Raw genomic sequence first — 24,340 nt, 5'->3', positions numbered from 1 at the left:
CAGGTGTCAATCAGCAGGACTTCATTATCTGCATATAGATCTGCAGAGCTATCTGCTCTTGTAGGCATCTGACTGGGAGTTGTCTCTTGGTCAGAAGGCTGCCTGAGCCGCTCGTTTGCCTGATAACTTTGAGTATTGGCCAAGGTAGCCAAGGGAGAGCACACAGGCGCTTTGTCAGGTTAGGATCTGCTAGGAAAAGAGGGAGGCGAAGGCTACGCACACGTTAGCACCACCCAGGGCAACACCCTCACACCCAGGAGTTACTGACCCCGGCTGTGGCTGTGTAGTGGCACAGCCTCTGCCCTGCTTTGTTCTACGTATAAGTAATTTAACGATAAGTAAATTAAGTAACTAACGCTCAGAAGCTTGCTTTAAAATACTCTAGACACAAAGTGCTAAAGACACGGCGTGCATCAGCACGATTATTTATTAGCTAAGCTCTGGCTGGTTGGAGCTCTTTGCACACGCTGGTGAGCCCAGCGTGGAGATGCCTCCTCGGAGCCCCGCGGGCGGGCGCGGGGCTGGAAGCAAGGACGCAGCTGGAAAGGGAGCTGTTGAGTCACCGTCAGCAGTACGTGTGTCTGCGGGCACTGCTACAGGGCGATGGACAGTGTACAGGGGAAGCAAACAGACCCCGTCCCCGCTTGCAAAAGGTTGTAAGTGTCAGGCACAAACTTTTCCACTACTTAAGCCGATGGGGATGCCAGCTCGAGTGAAAAACACACATAAACATGCGCGCTCAAACACACACACATACGCACACGCAGAAAAATCATTACCCTACTCCAAACTTGGCAGAGCCCAGCAGTTAACTTTTACATGAGCTAACAAAAGAAACATCCTAACATTACCGTCATCAAAATGCAGCACACACAGAAGTAACTTCAATATGTTTAATTTGGATTCAGGTTACTTGCATAAAACTGTGCATAAAAACCATTGCAAAGTCCAAAACCAAATGCTTTCCTTTCAACTGAGCTCATAGCACCGGCATTACAGTGAAAGCAGCTTTTCAAAATGCCATCTAGCCCTTGCACAGAATCAAACCTTTTCATAAATAAAATTAAAGTCACTTCCAAATTACACCCCTTCCAGTATTTCCAGTTGATTGTGGACACACACACCACAATAAAACCCAAACATAATCAGTTTCCCATGTGTCAGAGAATGAGCTACTTTTCTTAAAGACTATAGGCAACATTTTTTTCCTAAATACCAGTGAATAAAAACGGTTTGAGATCGTAAGCCATTAACGGAAAACATATGCAGGCTTCAAAATTATAGATTCAATTCATCTTTAAAATGAATGCAAGATACTGTTTTGCAGTGGCAGCACCCCACTGCAGGTCTGGCTATTCCTCTGGCGACGTTCTCTGCGGCACCTTCGTTGCACTCAGAAGCGCAAGGTGCTGCACGTCCTGTCTCGCCTCCCGTATTTGAGTCCGATCCTTATACGTGTACATGCTCAGCACCAAGCAAGAGCCAGGGTCACGTGGGAAACCGCTCTTACAAAACCTTTGCATTTCCCAGGCCCTTCCCTTGGAGCCCCCGGAAGGCGGGTGGAAGGATCAGGGCCCATTTTGCCAGCATCCCCACAGGCAAAACTGGGAGGGGGGGAACGTTATGACCTCAGTGCTGTTTATGCCCCAGGTACAGATGTCTGGCCAGCTCGGGCCCTTCACTTTTCATATTTCTTCTGTTAATCATTTGGCAATTTTCGAAGTGCTGTCTGGAAGGTGTTTACTTCTGTGCAACCCTAGAAAACAGAGCTCAGCAAAATAATCCTTTCATTGGGAATCTTGGTTTTTCTACATTTTGTTTTGATCACAAGAGAAGTCAAAATACAGAACATTTTTTGCAGAACGCAGAGTTCCAAAATTTCTATCTGAAATTGTTAACTATGACATTTCTTAATATTTCCAAGAGAAACAAGATATTTTGTTCAAAATATTAACATTTTAGATGGCCATCTGTAACACCAAAGCATCATTTCTAAAATGGTGCTTTTAAAATAAACAGAAAAAAGTTAAATGAAATTTATGTTTTTCTGTAGTAAAAAAAATGTAGCTGAAGCCTGAAACTTCACTGAAAAAAAACTGCAGTGAAAGACTTCTGACCAGTTCTAATAAAGGCAATGAAGTATATATGACTGATAACATGCACAGACTTCAAGTCAAGAGAATTATTCGAATAAAAAAGAATAATTACTCATTCTTACACACATAAACAAACTATATCCGGAACCAAGAGTTTGGTAGCCTATCAGACAGTATTAAAAAAATCCCCCTGTTGCTTGGTCGTCAGTGTACTTCATTCGCAGCACATTTTTTCAGAATAGTCTTTGGACTGAGGACAAAGCTGGAGACCAAACTCCATGCAGCCCCCCCCCAGCTGCAGCACTAGCCCCACAGCCCCCCCGAAGGGGATACGGCCACATCCTCCACCTGCTGAAACGGCCTAATGGTTACGAATATTACTGAGCAGCTCCCATTCCTTGCACGAGATCAGGACAAATCAGAGTCAACATGTGACACGATGTTTTACTGTGCTGCTCGGGCGGTTTGGCTTAACAGGCACAGATGTTAAAGGGATGCGTTGCAATCCCAAACCTACAGAAGCCAATGGGAATTTTGCCACTGACTTCAAAGCTAAGGTCTCTATCAATAATTTTCAAGGATTTATGAGCAGAAATCTGAATGACTTCAAGGGAAACAATATTCCGTAGCTGCTTTTGAAATCTACATCTTGCCTCAGAATATAAGTTGTCAAAATCTTACCATTTTCTATACAACGGATGGCAGGTACCAGCTTCAGCGCGCAAGGAACGGAAAGGAAAAGTTTTCCGTTGCGGTGCTGTGTGTGCCAGTGTGTTCCTGTGTTCCCGTGCTCCCCTAGCTACCGGTATACAGGGGATTTTTCTTCCTTCAAACTGTGACAATAAAATGATTACCCCGCCACAGTTTAGCATAATGGTTCAGAAATGCTCGTGGCATATTGCAGAGTTAAAGTGGAAATTATTAGGTAGCTCTTCTTTGTTATAATAATGATCACTCCACAAATAAAAGCTCTTCTCCCAAAGGTACTGCAAGGCACAAAATGCTAATTCTGAAGATTATGTGTGTGCTTTTATTAAATATTACTATGCCCTGTCTGTTTGAGGGCTTCACTGCTCTGATTGTTTTATGAGTGCCATGTTAATGTCAGCCCCATCTTGCTAGCAGCAGGCACACATTTTAGCTTTTGTATGAGAGTTGATCAAAGGCCACGTGCTGAGGGAATTGCTGAGAAAACACGGACAAGCGATAAAAATCTAACAGATTAATTGGTTTAAATTTCATTTCAGGGCGTTGAACTTTGGCTCAGGACACTAATACTACACTACCAGTCAGGCCCTAATTACCACATTTCCAATTTGCCTCTGAACAATGCTTGGGAAGCAGAATAATAATGATAATAATAATGATAATAATAATAATAATAACAACAAAACAACAGCAATAGCAACTCCTTATAGCTTCTCATACATGTTTAACAACTAACTTTGTGTGCAGGCAATTGCACCAGGAAATCCTTCGCCCCCCACACCACCTCCTCTGCCTCCTGAGCATTTCTGTCTGCCTCAAATAGCAACTGACAGCAGAAGAAATAGCAGATGCCCCCAGGAGCATCAAACATTTGAATTTACAGAATCAATGAGTTACTGATTCAAGTCCCCCACAAACACACACAGGACCTCTCATTTTCTTAATTAGGGACCTGAATTTATAAGCAGAGATAGCGTTTTATCCTCCAACAGAAATGATCTATTCCACTGATAGAAAACAGAGGCTGGGGGGGAAAAAAAACGTATTTACCACAAAGTTTATGGGTGGCCTTCGAATAAGGGTTAATTGAGCTTAGAGGTACATGCTCACTGGGGTGAATTAGTGGGATGCACAGCTATCAGCAGGGCTCTGGGACTGCTCTTATTCAGCTTCTGAAATGTATTTGCACTTTGATTAATATCCAGTTTGTGCTAGTGACTGTAAGAATGACCTCGCCTGCAGGTTTTATCATGAAGGGTGGTTTCATCCTCCATTATTCCAGAGATGAGGCTCTGACAACAGTTGCTGCATCACAACAGGAGTTTAAATGATGGGGTACATGCCTTTATTTTTCTTCTCTTTAAGATTATTGTGACATGCAAGACGAATTGCATAAAGCCATTTAAAAGTGGGTATTCAGATGAATAGAGAATTTCCATTTCATCTGAGAAGAAATCCTGAAAATACCTGGAGTTCCTTTTTATTTTCCTTTTTTCTTGGGTAAAACTTAATTCCAGGCTAACTATATAAACGAGCCACAGATTAACCCACAGTTTATGGGTCTGATCCTGCGACTTGTTAAATGCTTTTGGCAAACTACTGATTTTCAGAACATCAAGACAAATCAGTGTTATGCACTCAAAACCATGACTTATTCAAGTTGTGATTCAGCAAAGCACTTAAAGAAGTGCTTACAAGCCCGGCTAATGAAGTTTGCAGAATAAGGAACTGGATTTTAAAGATACTTAGGCATTGCTCTGCTCAACACTGTCAAGAGCTATGTAATATATCCAGAATTGAGTTTCCCTTTTTCAAAATACATTTAAGCTACATGTAGACCACACCATGGAGTGCCGTGCAGAGCTCACCCAACTTAGTGTGAGACCTAGAAGCAGCAGAGCTGACATACGAATACCAATATGCTGATTTCAGGAACTGAGCCACTGTGTTTGCTCAGCGTGGCACAGAGTCAAATAGATGGAGCAGCTACCTAATGCTAACTCTAGGGTTTCTACAGCATTTTTACATCATACGGTGTAGATCTACCCTCAGGTACCTCGTAGCTATTGAAATCACGTAGGATTTGCTACTCTAAGCAAAGTAGAGCCCAGGAATGATCCAAGCCTAACTTTCTTTTCCGTAGTACTTTGGAGCTGAAGGTGTGCAAGTGCCTGTTGGAATGCTCAAGGCCTTTTAATCAATATTTTTAGATCGGTAAAGTGTACATCTCCTTAAAAAGAGAAGAAAACTTTTAAAATAATACATTTACATAAGTGTTATATGGGGTGAAGGGTTATCCCATTCATCGTTGTTTATTGTGGATTTTCCACATTAAGCATTTCAACCAATTGATATGGTCATGGAGGAGGGTTTTTTTTGTTTTTTTTTTTCTTCAGTCATTTTCTGAAATTTGCCAATTTGAGAAAATGAACCACATATTTTGTGGTTTTCTGGAGTTTGGGATTTTCCTTTTTTTGCAAAAATAATTTTTTCATTCCTGAAAAGTGGTAGCTGCCACCTCCTGCTCACCTACTCTCCGCATGCCACAGGAGCGAACCCCAGAAAGTCTGCGCACCCGTGCAATGCTACGAGGCCCATCCGACGTGAGCAGGCATTGCCGGAGCTGCATCCAGCACGAGCAGACCCGAAAGCAGTTGAGCTGAACTCTACCAAGGCAGCGTCTATGGGAAAAGCCTGCAGGACCAGCCCGAAGTGTTAGTCACAGACGCTTCAGGGAAAGGGAATGTGGTAGTGTTTTACATATCGCACCCGGAGCATTAAATCTTCACTCTTAAGCTAAACAATGCATTCAGTGTTTATCTTAGTAAAGTGATGATCTTCCTGCTTTCCTTTTTCATATCGCAGCCTGCTCTCTCTCCTATTCACTCCTGACAATAAGCAGCTGCTGTGCAGGAAACCGGCTAACAGAGGTTTCCCTCTGGAGGAGATAACTCATGGGGCTTCATGCAAGCCAGGCGCGAGGAGGCAGTGCCCTTCTCCCCCGCCCCAGCTCCCTCGTTTACGGCATCTCAATATTGGGGAATTACGATTTGGAAGCGTTGAAGATTACACCACCACGCCAAAAACGGCAGCCTCCCCCCTGCCCCGGTTCTTTGTGACGTCCGCACCGGGTGAAATCACTGAACCAAAAATACATGCATCACGCAGTGCCTCCAGGCTGGGGGAAGGGAGGGAAGGAAGGTTGCCTTTGTTTCTGTTTGCGAGTCCCGAAATTAAAGGTATTCGCTGCGATTTTCTGCCTAACGTTCTGGCTGCGCAGGTCCCATTAACGGGAATTGCAAATGTAAATTACCTGGTAAAATATTCCACCTACAATCAATACTTAAGCCAGTGTTTCTCTTTTATCCTTACGGATGGCTCAGCTAGCAAAGTTACATTTCACTGAGTCCTCAGCGTTTCTCTTAATGATTTCTTGAGCTCTCAGTTGTTGATCACTGCCTGAAACATGATTGCATGGGAAAAAAAAGAAGGCAGTACTGAATAACGAGAGATGTGTTACAAAAAAAAAAAAAAAAAAAAATCCAAAATCCATTGTGTGTTTTAATTAAAACTTTTCCATAAAAAATAAGATAATTTAGCTATCGCTACAATAATTGCACAGGATGCCTTTTCATTTACTCTTTTAAACCCCTTCAGATCACAGTAAAAGCTTTTTTTGTTTGTTTGCTGTTTTTTTTTACTTCAGGAGGTACCCCCAGCTTTCAAAAAATTAATAAGGCAATAAAGGTCCTTAGCATCTCACTGAAAGTCAGTAAAACTTGACCTCCTAAAGAGAGCTCTGTCGCATTTGTACATTTGTTTGGCAAATAATAAATTCACCAAGAAAAATGTAACTTGCTAAAGTGCTTGCAAATTTTGGTCAAATTCAATATATAGGTTCAGCCAAAATATATTTCAAGAAGCCTAACAATTTTACTGTGATATTTTTCGATGGACCATTCTGACTTTCAGAATCACACTTTCATTTCAACATTTATTTTACAGGCATAAAAGGAAATTTCAAGCAGATTTTAAACTACATTTTTTTCATCTGTTATTTTTGCCCCCAAAGTCAGAAGCTTTCCATTTCGAGCCAGCCATGAAGAAATTACGTGCCGTGGCTTGCCTCAACCAAACGCAGCTAGCAGTGCCCAGCTCCAGGGCTGCCACGCTCCGGGCTACAGTGGGCAGCTCCGCTGCACGCAGTGTATACGCGCGCTGAACCAGATGGAGAAACAAAGCACGCAAAAATATCGCGTAGGGCCTACCAAACATTGGCAGAGCTTCCAGCTCCACAACCGGGGGCCAGCTCTCCGCGCCCGCGGCGGGCCACGCTCCTCCCTCGGGAATTAAGAGGCTCGTTTGGACCCGAGCTGGAGAAATGCTGCACAATGAGCCCCAAAGTTCTCGCACCTCAGCTTCCTCCCGCCTTCCTCCGTCCCGCGGGGTCGCTCGCAAAGGCACAGGAACAGCATTTGCTCCTACAGGACGGGAAGCTGGAGACAATAGCGTGCAAGTGGCTAAGGTGGGATACACACTCAGGATCGTGCTGCTTTATCTAGAGGTGGGCTTCAAAAGCTATGTTGGTAAAACAACAAAAAAATCCTGTATGGCTTCTCCTGTTTCAGTTTCAACTGCTTCCTATTGATTTAACTTCCGCTGATAAAGTTACAGGGGCCAGCTAAGCCAATATGACTATTTTAAAAACAATGAGCGTGTCCAGAAAGGAGACTGCATCTGTTTAAGTGCACTGAAGTTTAAAAATAGTTACACTGATGCAATTTCTGGGTGAGGGTGAAGCCAACCTTGGGAATGGAAGCAAAAAATGTGTAATATAAATCAACCCTAAAAGTTTGTCAAAACAAATGTAGCTGCATAGCTTGCATACCCCAAATCAGACTTAATTTAACCGACCGGTTCTTCAGCGGCGCTAAGGTCCTGAACCCACAAAGAACTTTATAAAACGGGACTAGTCATTTCCTTAATGTTAACCCTGTGGTTTACTGTTTTGCCATAACCTAATTTAACAGAAGGGCAGGTGGGCACTATTTCTAAATTCATGTGTTGCTGCTAATAATCACCCTGGTCTCATTTTGCCTCTTGATCATTTTCTGATGATGGAGAGAGGGAATGGGGACTGTATCTTGCAAACTGGAGAAATATCCTCTTTCATCTTCCATTAGCACCTTAACAAAACCCTAAAACTTTTCCAGCAAATGTTTCTAGGCAGAACATAGGACTAGATGAGAGCTCATGTGTCACAGCATCCAGACCCTGCAACATTTAAACAGCTCATGATCCCAAGCACAGTAACATGAAATTTTGATGTTCAGATGTACACGTGTAGGTTTGCACTGGCAAAGTTTAATCAGTGATATATAACATTACTTTGCAACACACAGAAACTATTCTAGATGAAGCACAGAGCTGAATCTAAATCTAAATTCCCATTCCCCAAAGTAAATATTAGCGTCAGTTTAACTTTTCTGGAATCTTTTGCTATCACAAAGAGGGGGAAAAAAAAAAAAAACAGAATTCTTCTCCCCCTCCCCAATCAGTTAGCCCCCCTTCACTGCGTGGCATAACAACAAGTTACCTGAGATGGATTCTACAACAAATGAGGTATTTAGTTCATCTTGATAAAAATAGGAGCCCAGACTAAAATTAATTTTTAGCTCAAATCTCTTTGTTCAGGAGAATTCAGAAAGTCTGCCCACAACAGAGAGCAGTAATCGTCTTGCAGAAGCTGAGCAATCCATGCAGAAATACAAAGCAGTTGTGGCAGGGGCAGGGATGGCCTGTAATCCAGTTTCTACAAGAAAAATTCAAGTACCCTAAGAGGTCTTATTCCTCTTCTGATTTCTCTCACAAATTACAGGCTGCTCTCTAATGCAATTTTCTGGAGCCTGAGAATCATAAAGTCAAATATGAACAAGTCTAGTGGAAAATCTGTGACGCTAATCTTGGCCTACGTCGTATTTTTAACAGGCGCTGAATTTGTGCGCCGGATTATCCAGATGGCCATACAGGAATCATCCTGATAGGATTAAACCTTTGCACTGAACTCTGCTCCATCTGTTCTCGGAGGTTTGCCTATCACTATCAGAATATGAATTTTTAGCCCATGTCTAGCACCACAACTGAAGGCGCTTGTATACCACACACATGCACATCCGTCCATACATGCACACACACATATATATACACACACACATATCCTTGAGTACTTGATTAGTAATGTGAGATGAAGTTAGCCTGAAGTTTACCACTGAAGAAACATATTGGTTTTATTATTCGTTTGAAGAACAAAGTATGCAATATCGAAATTCAAACAAAAAAGCATTTTTTGTTGTTGTTCTGGGACTTGTTCAATTCATTAAACCATAATACTGCCATAAATTTACAGATGAAGGCATGACTAAATATAAAGCAGCAAGGCTCTTCATCTTTGAAATCTTTTACAGTATGAGAATGTATGACACAATTTCACTTTGAAGATATCATGGTTAAATATTCCAGATTAAAAAACGACCAGCAACAAAAGACATGCACAAACACACTGTTGGTAGCTGTTATTTGTGTCTCAATCTAGTCACAGGCCAAGAACAAAAAGTAATAATCAGACCTAGTAAAAGAAAAGCTTATTCCCACTAATGTTGCTTTCTGCTTTTATTATCTATTAATGACAGTCTTTTGCATTCATTCTTGCAGCCTGCCAGATGCAGCAAAGATCCATATTCATCATGTGCAAAAATTCTGCTCAGGCAGGCTCCGTTGACAGATTACACCGAGTTGCCAACCGAGAGACCAAGGTCCAATGGATGGCCTCAGGTTTCTGGGCCCCGGGCCAAGGGGATAGGTAGGGAATTTGGCTCTTCTGTAAGAAAAGCACCCCAATGATCAGAAGGCTTAACTAAATCGCTGGCCTGGCCAGAAATATACTGCAAACTAATGACTATCTGGGGTGGGGAGAGCTGCATAAGAAAAATAAACACAATAATTCAACTGATATTATTATTATTATTATTATTTGGGAGGTTTGATTCAGGAATGCAATATAATACTCAGCCCATGTTTGTTATGGCAGCGGGACAGCAACGAAGGCAATGTAAGCTGAATTGCGTTTCGAGTGGAATCCTTCACTGCATCGCAAAGACTGAGAGACCCTTGTCTCTGCTGAGCAGTGTCTTTCATACGGCTTCCTCCTCTGTTCTTTGTGCTACGCTGAATGGAAGGGTCAAGCACCTCCTCCCAACCATTTAGGTTTTACTTGCAAAAACACAAGCATAAAAATATATTTATAGTTCACGGTATCTGTCCAGCAATGACACCACATAAAACCAACATGCTGAAAATCACAAGAGTGAACACTTTGGACTCAGGCCTACAAATGCTTAGGAAAGTTTGTTCGTTCAATGTGTCTGATAAAGTCATGCTATACTATTATTTATTCATTTATTTATTTAGAACCATATTCAGACTTGAGGCATTGTAGCGTGTAAAAAGTAAGAATTTGGCTCAGGCTGGGCAAGTCAGACTGCCTTAATTAAAGATCCTCGTTCCCTTACGTAATCAGCAGAGGAGGGCAGGCACCTCTGGAAGCCCAAAGACTTGTTGCTCCTCACTGGCTCCTGCAAGAGCTGAGGAATCCCCGTAGGACAATATCATAAACAGGAAGCCACCTGAAGCAACCCCGTAGGAAATACTGGGCAGCTGATCCTGAGCAGGCACCTGACTCTGGGCTTCGCAGCAGACACCTCTGTCTGCTCGTGATGGAAGTGAGATGAAGAGGCAGCACCCACAGCAGCCTTCCATGTCACCATTCGTAGGAAGGTTTTCTGCTGTGCAAGGTAACAGACAGATTTTTCCCCAAAGGGCTCCTAATCAGAGTTGCTTCACCTTTCAATGCCACAAAGGGCCAAACCTAGTCAGATATTTTTTTCCCCTTCATCTCCTCAAAGAGCCCAAGAAGTTAAGCAGCATGCGCTTACCTGGACGTACTGCTCCATAGCACTGTGACCTCAAATCCCAACCCACAAAATATAACTACAGCTGGAAAGATGAGTAGCTTTGTGGTCAGGCCTGTGTTTTACCTCAAGTTGTGACCTTCTCTTTCAGCAAGAATCAGATAGCATCAAGCCTATGAATTCCACATGCAACCCTGGATTTTCAGCAAATATGACATGTGAGCTGTATGTTCAGCCTTCAACGGCAAGGGCATGTCCACCTGCCATTTCACAATGCAAACAGGGCCTCAGAAGGAAACAAGCCATGCTTTTACATTGAATAGGTACAGAACTCCTCAGAGAAACCATCATGAAAAGTTATTCACCAAAACATAATAAATTCTGAATTTCCTCTACTCCTGTTGCTAATGGATAGTTCAGGTAATGGTAGTGGAGTAAGAAATGCATAGGCTCCTGTAGGATTTGGGACCAGATTTTTAAAGGCAACCAGTTATCCAGTGGTTCCAGTAAGCACCTAATGGGATTTTCAAAGTACCTGGCAGACAGGAATAGAAATTCTGCACCCAGAGTTTTGAAAATCCCAGTAAATGCCTACCTGAAGCTATAGGCACCTTGACGCTTTGAAACTGGGCTTTATATCTAAGAATTTCCAAAAATATTGCTTTGGAGCACCTACACTTTTGGATAACCACTTGGCCTGCAAAAATGGATATGAATTTCAGAAAGTCCTGAACACCGACTTTGTAAAGGACATGTCTTGTTGAGCAACTCATGGCAGCCCTTAGACTTTAACTTGTAGATCTAAATGTTTAAGCTCCTTTTGAAAAAGAAATTTAAACTGCTAAATTTAAGACAGGTTCTCCATAAAACTTTATTCTTGATCTTCTAAATGAACTTCTCCACCGTACCCAGTTCACTGAGTGACGCCATAAACCTGCATGTTCATGCTAAAGATTTGCCTTGTCACAAAGAGAACTATAAATTAACTGAATGAAGCTGGGAAGCAGAAAGTACTGATTGTGACATACAAAGCTTTCTGGTTATTCTCAACAAACAGTTTGGGCTGAGATTTTCAAAAAACACTGTATGAAGTTGTAACACTGGCTTTAATGAAAGCACACTTTTCCCAGTGCTATGCACTTTTGAAAATATTCTTGTATTCTGGATTTGGGCCAAATACAAAGCCTGCCTCCATTCCAGTATTAATTATTAGTGGTTTATTATTATTCTTGATTACTAACATTAATAATTTTCATTCTAAACATACCACCCTGGTGGGTTCCATTTGCTGCTTCACTATCCTGGTTTATGCTATTAACTCATTTCCTTGGATGTGGAGGAGCTTTGTCGAATACTCATTTGGCAGGGGGAAAACACTCTGCAGGCACCCCACAATGGACAGGAAAAGGGAAACTCGAATGCTGACATAGGGCTTCTCTCAGTTCCAATGAGAAGACCATACAGGCTGAGATGCAGAAATACTGAGTTCAGCATTTGCAAACTTTTCTAATCATAATATTCCAAGCGACAGTTTGGTGGAGAATGTTCATCTAAAAAAAACTTTAATCCTGATATTGCCAGCACTCAACTAATTCAGAACTTTGCCCGTAAGTTCAATGGAAATGGAGTATTTTCAAAACTGTTGATTGATTTGGCCTATTCAAATACTGGGGTATCTAACATGAAATATTCCAAAGTGGCCAGATACCTGCAAACTGCTGTGAACACCATTCTTTGATAATCATGACCCTTAAAGATATATCCATTTGAGTTCTCAAAAATCACTAGTTCTTGGCCTTTACTTACAATCACAGTTCACAAAATCTTGTCCTTTGTCCTCTGTTTAAATCAGCAGGGGAATGGAGTGAAAAAAAAATTGTTTACCAACATAACAACAAAGGTATCCAATAATAAAAAGTTAAGTTAGATGAATTTGTTTAGAAATAATTATTAGTCATGTTCTAATAGTACAATGCTTTGTAATTTACTGGTGTGCACATTTGGGAAGGTTAGAAAAACAATGCCTGGCAAAACTTCGCTGCCATACGGCACATTCCCTCTCAAACATTTCTCTAATCCTAATGTCATTCTTCTCCCCTATGATGCCATTGTATTAGTGACATGGTGGCCAGCAAAGCAAATTGAAATGTAATGAATGCTTATTATCTATGAATATTCATTGCCTATTTGAGCGCTACTGCATGTTTTCCTGTACTGGTAGCTGTGAAGTTTCTGCCAAACAGAGTAGCTAAGGTTTTTCTACTTGCATAACTGTATTCCAATTCCTCTGAGGTCTAGAGAAAAACCTCAAACCTTCAGAAAGCTGTTGGTCTCCAAATGTGAATTAACTCTCCAAATAAGAATTAACTCTCATGCTGGTTGGAGAATTTTCATCTGACCTTTTCTCCCTTATATGTTTGCTGTAACAAACCAGATAATTTTGCATCTGTATCAAATTTTAAGGACAGTTTCCCCTGTATTTTCTTCTTTTTGCAATTTTGGGAGCACAGTTCTGAAAGCTCCTTTGGGAAATTCACAAAATGCATTCTGTCTTCATCCAAGTACCATTTTTCCATGAATTCATGACATCCTCATAACAATAGAAGGTAACAACATATCACAGTGTGACATCACTTAGATATTTTGGGAGAAGGGCTGTTTTATTTTTTGTTTAGTGGAAAAACATAATGGGCAACTGCTCAGAGGTAGAAACTGCCACCCCTCATTTTTCTAAAATCAAGGTGTCTCCTGCTTGTATTGTAACAATTTTTCCTTCTTCAGTTAGACGTCACACTAGATCCCTGATGAGTGATTGTCAAGTGGTAACCTTTCTACCTGTGGTAATAGGAGTACCCAAACTTGACTTTTCAGGAGATATTTCCATGGGCATTATGTAACAGCTACCCTTTTTATTAAAGGCTAGAATATTTCAACTGGTATCTATTATGCCTCCTGTAACATAGCAGCAGCAATGTTAGCTTATGTTATGTTATGAAATAATGTTGAAATAATGAAAAAAAATCACATTCAAACTCAAAACTCAAAATTCCAATATGGCTTCATGAAATACTTGTAACAGAATGCTGGAATTGAAGTTCTGGAATCCCTTTCCCCAAATCTGTCATTAAAAATATCTGCTTCCCAGAAAGTTTTTTAAATCTTGTTTTCATTTAGGTTCAAACTAAAAATAAATTTCAAAACATCAAAATTGCTGCAACCCGATATTCTAAACTTTTGAGTACCTCTAGTTAACGGCTTTCTCAGGCTGATTTATAGTAACCTAGCCAAATAGAAACAGAAGACTTTCTGATTTCTCTTTGACATGACTGGCTGCAATAAGGCCAGCTCCACCCATCCATCCAGTTCTTGTGAAATTCTTAATAATGTCCAAAGACGCAGGGGTCTGCTCCTGCACACAGCTGCTCTGCTCTGGTGAAGATAAAAAATTCATCAGCCCAATTCAGCAGGGCATAATTGAGTTAACACAATTTTGGCCATCTTAATTGGAGCCGTATGAATCAGAGCTGTAGTATATTTTACTAACCTGGTGCATCCTAAGGTTTTACTCCAGAAGGGACCATTATGATAATATAGCCCGACATCCTGTGTAACGCCAGCCAAAACACCTCACCCAGTGGTCCCTGGTGAGGAATTACTCAAGCCCCTAACCTCTCCCTGACCTGCACTATACCTATTTGGTAGATACTGGGTCCTGACTTAACATTTGCAAAGGGCAGAGAATCTGCCACAGTTTTAGCAACTTATTTCAATGGTCCCTGGAGTTAAGATCTGGTTGAGCTCATACTAGAGTCTATTTACCCACAAATTCTCTAAAATAAAGCACCTTAACTTTCTGGTCATGTTTTGCCTCTTCAGGGGGACAGAGGCTCTAGCTCCACCTGAGTATACATACCGGACTAATCCAGCCCTGGTGTGCTCACTTATATTAGAAAGGATTCAGCTGCAGTAAGTCCACAGGGCAGTGAAGAGGTTAATATTATTCACTCAGTGAGGTCAAGCTCCAAGAACACATAACAAGCCATTATGTAAAAAATTGCCTGAATTTATGAGTCACTGCATTTATGAAGGAACCGATATGAGAAAGACAACTTGGCAAAAGTGAAGAAAATGATTTCCAGCTTGAAGTTTTGCAATCCTTCAGTATATCAAGGCTCACTTACTGTTATTACTATCCATGTTGTGCAATGTTCCGAAAGTCACATTTTTTCCCTTGTGTATGCATGGAGATGTCCAACAACCCTAGGTATTCTTCCCTCATAGAAAATAAATTAGAAAGCAGAAGTAACTCGGAATAACATACAAGATCCCCTCAAGTAGAGTGGTAGAATCCTAATATTTTTTTTCAATATTTCCCTTCTAAATAATAAATCAAGTCCACTGCATTCCTCCGTATGGAACAGTATGGTACAGAAAAAACCTGTGTGTTGATATTTTTCACATAATCACAAAAACAGTTTTAAGTGAAGCACTAAGATATAACAGGTGATTCCACCCAAAGATGCAATGAGACAAACACTAAAATTTCTTTGTTTAAACTGGGCCAGTTTGTGAATGCAGTAGTCCCTAACTTTGATTAACAGCTCGGGAACTATACTTTCTGAGGGGTAAAATCTATCAAGTTTTGAAGATTAATGTCATTTCTCAACTTGTTAATATTTCTCTCTTCAGTCAATATTCCCTCTTCTATTAACATTTTAATCAACAAGCATGGACACATGTAACAATGAGGGATTTGGGGTTGAAATAGGTAAAATGGAGCCAGAAGGGACATCATCTTCATGACACTCCACACCATCAAAAATGGAGGTTTTAATGCTGTGGCCATCTACAGCACAAGAATTAGGTCACTAAGTCAGATTTCTGAGCACCTTTTAGGATTCAGGAACTGCTGCGTCCAGCACACGCAGCTAAATTTGAGCGATACAATGACCTTACTCAACAATTCTGTTATAATCAGCCTAGATAGAATAATATTTACAGGCAGCCAGTCTCAAAGCTAAAGTTCCAGTATTATCCTCTCAACACAGTTTGTAAGGAGGGGAAACAAATTTACATTTTTATTAACCTAAATAGAAAATACATAACCAACTAAGACACAGCCTAGCAATCCTTTTTGCTCTCCAATCTGAAGCTTTAGTGGGAAATCTGTACATGCGCCTCCGGTGGTGCCTGCAGGCTGTGATTGCCAGCGGTGCAGGACTCGCAAGGACAGGCTCTCTAAATGCCCCACTGCCAAAGCAGATAACCTGCTTGACATAAGCCAACCTGGGCACACCAGCTACCACTCTTCCTTCACGGTAGAATACTTTGCATCTGCAGATAGGAAACAGTCTGAATCACTCACTACTACCATAAACTAGGACACCAAAGCAAAATCCTGTCCATCTCAGGTACCATAATAGAGCAACTGAATAATCCAGCCATGAGCTAACATTTCCAGGATAAGGTAGCCACTAGTAACAGCTTCATTATACAATGACCTATATTAAATACACACACATACACACACACATATTTTTATATATTTCCTATTAAAACAATGGCAGGGCATTACTCTAGAAATCATGGGCTTTTTGCTGCTATCTGCAAATCCTGACATCACATTTCATAATTTGCCCTAATGTCCACCCTGCACCTTTCTACTTCTGCTGCTGTTGAGCTGAGACAGAATCAAATCACCAGCAAGCCTGATTTTTCAGTCTTCTCCTGGAGAGGAAGAGGAGGAGGAAGAAGGAAGAGAAAAAGAAATAAAACTGGCCCTTTAAAAAAACAAGCATTTAAGCTGCTTGTCAGTCGTCTTCCTGACAAGGCCACTTGAATGTATTCAGGAATATTTGCATAAATGCTCACAGTGAGTTCACCGTGGCAGCTAGCGCTAATGGTACATAAAGTAATTTAGTCACTTCTCTTAGGCATCCTGTCAAGGTGATAAGCACCCCCTCTTTGCCTTGTTGCATATTAGATCATTAGATAATAAAGTGTTAGAGCATGCAAACTGACAGGGTCTTAGGGACTATCATTTTTTCGAGGGCATTGCATTCTGCCAGCGAGGAAAAATAATAGAGAAACAGATGCTGCAATTGGCTTTACATTCTAGTAAAGCCATTCAAAGATTTGGGAAGAAAAAGAATTTTTACTTTGCTGAAATATGAGAGTTTTAACTGGAAACTTTGCAGACATCTGCAGTGGTGGACTTCACGCTGGTAAACTTGAAAAGGGTTGTTGCAAACCCTGTCAGAATTCCCCCCCTTCTATAAGCTAGTCACTTAAATTGCATTGGAAAGGTTTTGCTTTTAAAATTGACACCCTGGGACGAACTACAAGCTGAAATATATTCTACTGGTCGGGGCCTATTGGCTCTTCTCTATACATCCTACTATATATGTACAATTTAGAAAGGTCAACCACACCAGCCTTCTGGTTTACCATAAATATAAAACAAGCAAGGATCCAACTATTTCTGAATGAAAAAGTGATAATTATTGAAAGCCACAGATTACTGTGGCTCACCCTATTTATACCACACAGAGATATATGAAATAATTGGCCTCTGCCAGCTATTACTTTTGAAAGATAGATATATTTATTTGAAATAGGAGCTTCTCAACCTGCTGGTTTCAAGGAGGACAGTGTGTGGATGTGAAACCATGATGTAGGTTCCTAGTTATATTCAGAGAGATGAGCTACGAAAAGGAACTTTCCTTTTACTGTCTGACAAGCAAGATATAAATAGAGATGTGTTGGATGTCCCAAAAATAATCCAGGCTACCTGCTAATGAGATGGTAAAAACCCGAATGTGGAGACACTGGGCTCCTGAGTGGCTCAGGAGGTAAAACTTTCTTTGCAGCTTTTTGGCACCCAAAGTCTTTTTTAGGCGTCACATAAACTGCAGTTCAATGTTTAAGAGCAGCATTTCCCAATACAGCTTTGTAGGGAAAAATAAAATTAATAAAACTAAGCAACCAGGACACCTCCTTGCTGCATTCCCTCCCCTGCTTCCCCAACTCAAACCTCACGCAAAGACAGTCAGGCATTCATCATTATTGCAACCAGATATTTGTGTTAAGGAGATAAATATCTAGAAAAGTACACAAGAATACATTTGTCAAGGGCATATTATAGTTAGACGCCAGCATTTCATAACCTATGATCAGAAGTGGCTCAGCAGAGCAATAAACCAGGGGCAAACCAGCCCCGACTGTTAGTTTCCCATCTTGCCATTTACAGATATTGTTTAGGTCAATCTGTCCTCCCTCTTAGGAGGGCAGAAAAGCTGGAAGAAGGAAAGATGAACAAACTGTCTTTTCTACCTAAACTTGAGGATATAATCCAAGGTGAAAGTTCCAAAAATAGAAGGAAAATAACAGTTTTGAGGACCCAAACTGAAGATAAAATTTAATTTCAGTGGAGGAAACTCCTCTGTTCCAAGGGGTCTAAAGTTCTGGGTGGCCGCCCAAAACTTCATTAGTATTAAGCCCCATTGAAACTTTTCCCATTTTTTTCAGTCAGTTAAATGTTTTAGACATATAATACCGACATTTAACACAGTTACTGGATGATTTTTTTGCCGTCTCTTGGACACAAGTATGCACAGGATTCCTGGAGAGATGGATTGAAGGATTTAGCTTAAAAAGAAAAGCTCTCCCGAGCCTTTGGGAAGAGTGTAATTTTGTAGTGTAGAAATTGCCACTCAAAAGTAAGAATTTACTAGTGGTTGCTTTATGAGGTTGCTTGAGAGATGCCTGGGAAAGGAGATTAGAAAAATCACCTTTCCCACCAAAATGTACGCAAGGAGATAGTTTGCAGATGTTGACTTTTAATGGTAGCACTGTAGCTAGGGTTTGCGTAGACATGTATTATCCACACGTATAAGGCATAGTATTCTCTTTTTTGTTTCTTTTTGCTAACCGAACCCTTCGCACAGTGGGAGGGGGAATGCTAGACGTGGTAAAGGAGATGCTATTATTACACCATGCACAAGAACAGGAACATTTACAAGTATGAGAAAACAAGTATGACCAAAAGCATGCACTGAGGGGACTGCAGGGAAGGGAGAGGGGGGAAATAAAAATAAAAATAAAAGATGGCATCCACTTTAGTAGCAACAGAAGTAAATAAAAAAAATTTTTTTAAAGCTTTTTTATTTTTAAGACTAGACTTAATGGTAAGATTACAAAGTTGAATAGAGTGAAGTTTCCTTTTGTAACATTCTGCCTCCTGCTAATTAATAAAGACACAGTTCATACATTCCTTATAAAAATTGAGCAAAAATTATGACAGCGGTTTGTTTATTAAATTAGGTTGTTGGCAGCATGAAAAAAAAATCTATAGCATGAATTATGGCTGAAAATGGCTCATAGCCTACATAAAAAGTTAGAGCTAAATAAATACAGATGTAAGTTATGTTTATATAATGAGAAACGCTGCTGAGCTAAGAATTTTAGGTTAGTAAGTGTGAACTACAGCCCCGATCCTGCAAACACTTATCAATACACTCAACTTTACTGACACAAGAAGCCTCATTGATCCCAACAGGACCATATGTGTGCATAATCTTAAATATATGCATAAGTGCTTGCAGGACTGATGCCTGAAAGCATGAACAGAATAAGATGCTATTTCCACAGGAATGCACTGAGTAGTAGAAATTCACACATTCACCCATTTCTTCCTGTTGATAATTTCTTTCAGCATATCTAGTGAACATTTTTCTGAGTGGCGTTCACTTTCCTGGAGAAAATTTTATCTGGTTTCTTCAAACTCTTTGGAAAAATCTATTTAATTATTCATCAGATCCTTGGCAAATATTTGTGAAATAAACTAGCATAAAGGACCAGTGCCTCCTACACTCAACAACTTCAATGGAAGCTGAGGGCACACGTCTCTTAGAGAGAGCAAGCACCTATTGAATTTAGGATTATAAACAGCTTTGAAGACAAAGAACAATTCTACCAAGCTGCAACAGAGAGAGGGGAGTGAAATGCCCTCTGTTTTTGTTTTGTTTTTTAGTAGTAGTCATCAACTTTGAGGACAAAGAGCAAAACAAAACATTAATCAACTCCAGATTTTTCAAAGTACATTTGCACTCAACAACTCCCATTTGAAGCACCTACAGTCACCAGCAGATGTTCTCTTCCAGGACCAGTTGATTTTAGGGAGAAGATTACTGTCTCCCAGGCTGCTTCCAGCTATCTGCCCCCATCCCACCCTTGTGGATGTTCATAGTCCTTTCAGAACTGCCAGCTAAATTGACATGCAGGATCTCAAACAATGCAGGTTGGCAAAGAGCTATTAAATTGTTTAAATCTAATGAGTTTCTTTGGACTGAAGCAGACTAGGGAGCAATCAGACAATCATCTTAGCTGGCATATCCACGGCACGGAGAATAGCCTCCAGCAGGGAGGAGAGGCCGGCAGCTGTGCCACCCAGGGAACAGCATCTTCCTCAGCTGGCACAGCTGGAGCCAGAAGAGAACATTTGTCCATGGCTTGAGTAAGCAGATGGATTTCCAAAAGGGCTCTGCTTTCATTTAGGGCAATTCAAAGGAACAGCTGGATCTCCTAGAAAGCTCAGCACTCTATAGGTAGTAGAAATCCAATCTCAATTTTGGGTCCTGAGCACTTCAGAGAATATGAAACATCCTTTAGATGCAAAGTCAAAAATCAAGACAGCTTGGAAAATATCAGACTCCAATTTTGGATGATGAATAGAAGTAACCAAAAAAAAAAAAAAAATCATGGTTCATTGACACACAGGGCAGATTCTGCACCCGTTTGCCTACCAGTTTGTCATTTCACTACATTTAGCGCTGACCTACTTAAAAACTCCACCTTTGGTCTGGAGGCCAGTATCTCTAAAATATCTGGTCCCAAAGGTATGGGCTGCTACAGGACAATTTGAAACCAGGGGTCAGAGACAGAAACCAAATAAATCCACATTTAAAGTAGCAATGCCAACCAATGAAAATGATATGCCTACCATGTTCCAGATAAGAAGGCGTACCTTCCGAGGGATCGAGTCTTCGAGCTCTCCGCCCGTGCTTGGAATTGTTGTGTACAAACATATTGTCCGACACTGCCAACACATGGCCATCAACATTGACTGTTGTAGACACCACAACCTGCAAGCACAAGAGCAAAATGGAGGAACATTTGGATATATACGTGTTTTTTTTTTAAGCAGCATAGAGTGTAATAAACTCAGTTAAATAAATAACAGCTGGGAGCTGTAGAAAATTGCATAGCTATTTCGCATAATAACTGGTGCTTATGCTGTACAAATCTAACAAGAGATGCTATTGATGAGTGGGTCTTTGGCATCGAAAGCTTTTGATGCAGTTTTAAGTCAAATTGCAGAGTTCGTAGCTGCACGGCAGACGGCACACTGTTAACCATCACTTTAACAAGAGGATCTTTATTAAGTATTTTTTCCCCTATATACAAGGGCAGCTGTGTTTCACCCTAAATTATCCTTCAGTTTCTGTGCTGAAGTAGATAGAGCTGTTGACATTGCAAATGAGAATTGATTCAGAATAAAAGTGTATTTTGTGAAGCTGCAATGAGAGTGGTTGCATTCCTCCCCCCACCGTCTCTCCCTTTGGTACAGGCGCTACAGGTTGTTGGACTCGACCACATTTCTCCTGCTCCGAGCTCTATCGCAAGGCGTACACGTACGTGCGTGTTTGTGTACACATGCAGGTTTGACACGGGGGACTTGATCTGCTGAACACAACCCTATTCATCCTGCGTTAGTATTATTTGTACTTCCCAACTTATCTCCATGTCGATACGCAGGGCTTGGTTTGAGCACTGCCCTGGCTGCAGGATCCAACGCGCCCACTCCCAGGATGGTGGCGGAGGAGCCAGCGTGGCGCGTGGCAGCCGGAGCAGGAGACCCAACTGCTCAGCCGTGCTGGTGGCCTCAGGGACCTGTGTCCGTGAGGCTTGACAGACACAGCCCGAGAGGACAACCCTGTGCTAAACCGTCCAGGCTGAGGCTACGTGAACCACAAACTGCAGAGGAGGAAACGGGGCAGGCGCAAGTGGCCCAGCAGAGCGGTGGAGGAGCCACAAGCTCATCACACCTGGTCTCCACTCCATGCTCCAACCACTCAACCTCGCGACCTCCCTCGCTTTAACTCTGCCGTCCCATTCCCTGCCTTTCGTGACACCTGCCCCCTCCCAGCACCCTTCCCAAAGCGTGTCATTCCCAGGGTTTTACCCTGGCCAGAGACACGGGCTGCAGACGGCTGCCCGCTTGCCAGGAGCGCACGCTCCCTTGGAGAACTTCGCCTAAAACAATAAGAAGAAATGACCTACACTTCTCCTTATATTAAACAGGGAAAGGGATTAAAAACTGAAACCCACAGAGATATGTTTATTCATGCGACCTCTTACAACCAAATATAATAATTGTCTGTTAATTGCAGTTTCAGCTCCCACCTCATGCTTCGACATGTGAAACAGCAATCAGCAGCTCCTGTTTAATCCACCTATTATGTTGACTAATTAACTTTGCTCGACAGTTTATTTCTTCCTCCATTATCAGCCCCTGTCAGCCGCAAGCACACTGCCGCAAAGGGGGACCTCAGCCCTTTTGATTGATCACCGATAGATTGACATGCAGATTAATTTAATTAGAATCACCTCACTTGAGAAATGAAAGACAATGGCAAGGGGGCTAATAGATCTGCTCTTATAATGAGGCAAGCCTCCAGAGCCCCGGCAGAGGATTTCTGATTTATTTTGCTGAATTCCCCCGTCGCTCTGAAAGGCTCTTGCTTTAATTGTTCTTGGTTTTGAGAGGCTTTAGCCTCTGAAGAGGTGAAATGCTTTACAAGGATTGGCAAACATTGCTTCAGCTCTCTCAGGAAGCCGCTGCCTCTCAAAGTTGGTCGAATGGGGACACTTAAAGGATCGCTTACAACAATTCAATTTTGCCACTTGAATAGGATTAAAAAAAAATTTTTTTTCCCCACCCATTTCTGACCACCTATAAAATGCCTAAAAATATAAAGCAAGTGAAGCTGCTAAACTATCCACAGCTAACCCAGGAAGCCTTTGTCTTTAAAAAGAGGAATATAAAAAGGGAATAGTTTACATCAAAAAGTTCCTGGAACAGTCCCTCAGAATGGCATTCTAGGCAACAGATTTTTGTGTGTGTTTTAAGTCAAAGATATTAAAATACAGAATAAATGATTCAAGAGCTCTTATAGATGGAAACTTGGGAAAAAGAAAGCACCAAACACTGTAGGTAAGTTCTTCTGAAATCAAACTAGGGGGAAAAAACAAGCCCTATATATAAAATTCCAAAAGGGATTTCAAAAGTAATTTATCCACTACATTCCTGAGGGATAGAATAAAGTTTATGATATTTTCAATAAAATATGATATTATAATAAGCGGCTCAGGGTTTGCAATCTTATTTGTGCACTTGCAACCATTGTAAATTCTTTGCAACAGGGATTTTGAACCAAATTCTTTGTTGGCATTGCCTGTCATAGCTCCACAACTCATATCAACCCCTGTCTCCTTCTGCAGGTCTGCTTAGATGCACATGAAAATTCATATTATCATCACTAATAATAAGGGCCACAATCCGAAATATTTTCCCCAAATAACACCCCCAGTCCTAACACCATACAGGTACCTACAGTTTCCCACTGAAGCTGATCAGTCAGGTGTTGAAACTCAAACTTTTGGATGTTTCTAGGAATAGGATCAATGGATCAGTGTTAATAATAGCAATTTAGGTCCCAAACCTTTATAAGACTTACATATGTAAGTAGCTATCCCCATATATGTCCTCTCCTAGGGAAGGACTCTACTCGAGAAAACGATCCTGGTGTGATCAATTTTAAGTGAGTAAATCTACATTTAATTTTTTCCCCTCCTCAGGTTTCCAAAACTGTTGATGCAACATATTTTGAATTACTTAACAGTGTCTTCCTACCTACCTCCTGAACAGAGAGTATGATTTACTACAAAGAGACCACATCGGTGTGGTTCTTCAGTGTCGTTAGCAGAAGAAACTATAAAAGGAACCCCCAAGAGAAACTGTTTCCAGTCTCAGGAAATGCAGAAAAAAAAAGTGGTTACTCTTATGTGTCTGTCTGAAAAAAATGATTATTCATAGTGCACCTGTAAGAAGCAGCACACACTCCCTGCCTAATTCTTAAAACACAAAATCTCATTAATACAAAAATATTTAACATACACCACCCTAACAAAATATTAATGCCCTAATTATTAACAGAGAAAGAATATACCTTGAATATTGTGTGCCACAGTTACATACTTGGATTGCTTCAGAGCACTTACGTACTTACGAGTTATGCTCATATTTTTAATCCAAAAAAATACAACACTCTCCTCATTTTGATTTTGAAACGGTTGGGATATGTTCAAGTTAAAGCACATGCTAAAACTAATTTGTGGAGAAATCATAAAATTAGGGGGAGGGGAGAGCCAAAGTAGATGTGAAATGGGCACTGAGGCATCCTAAAACACGGACCATAGCAAGAGGGAAAGGCACACTACAGTTTAATA

General features: G+C 41.0%; 1 protein-coding gene across 8 annotated transcripts in view; it reads right to left on the bottom strand.

Annotated features, from left to right (window-relative positions):
* The window catches only part of EBF1 (EBF transcription factor 1), a 275,871-nt gene that overhangs the window by 73,802 nt on the left and 177,729 nt on the right, over nucleotides 1–24,340 (bottom strand). For 6 of the 8 annotated variants that reach the window (XM_067304612.1, XM_067304615.1, XM_067304618.1 and 3 more), the window contains exon 8: nucleotides 20,772–20,913. In XM_067304612.1, the coding sequence (XP_067160713.1) occupies nucleotides 20,772–20,913 (142 nt within the window). The remainder of the gene's footprint in view (nucleotides 1–20,771; nucleotides 20,914–24,340) is intronic. The other 2 variants (XM_067304614.1, XM_067304617.1) reach the window with 1 other exon arrangement.

The sequence above is a fragment of the Apteryx mantelli genome, chromosome 14 (assembly GCF_036417845.1).
Source record: "Apteryx mantelli isolate bAptMan1 chromosome 14, bAptMan1.hap1, whole genome shotgun sequence".
Classification (NCBI taxonomy): Eukaryota; Metazoa; Chordata; class Aves; order Apterygiformes; family Apterygidae; genus Apteryx; species Apteryx mantelli.
This window is presented reverse-complemented; position numbering and strand designations above follow the sequence as displayed.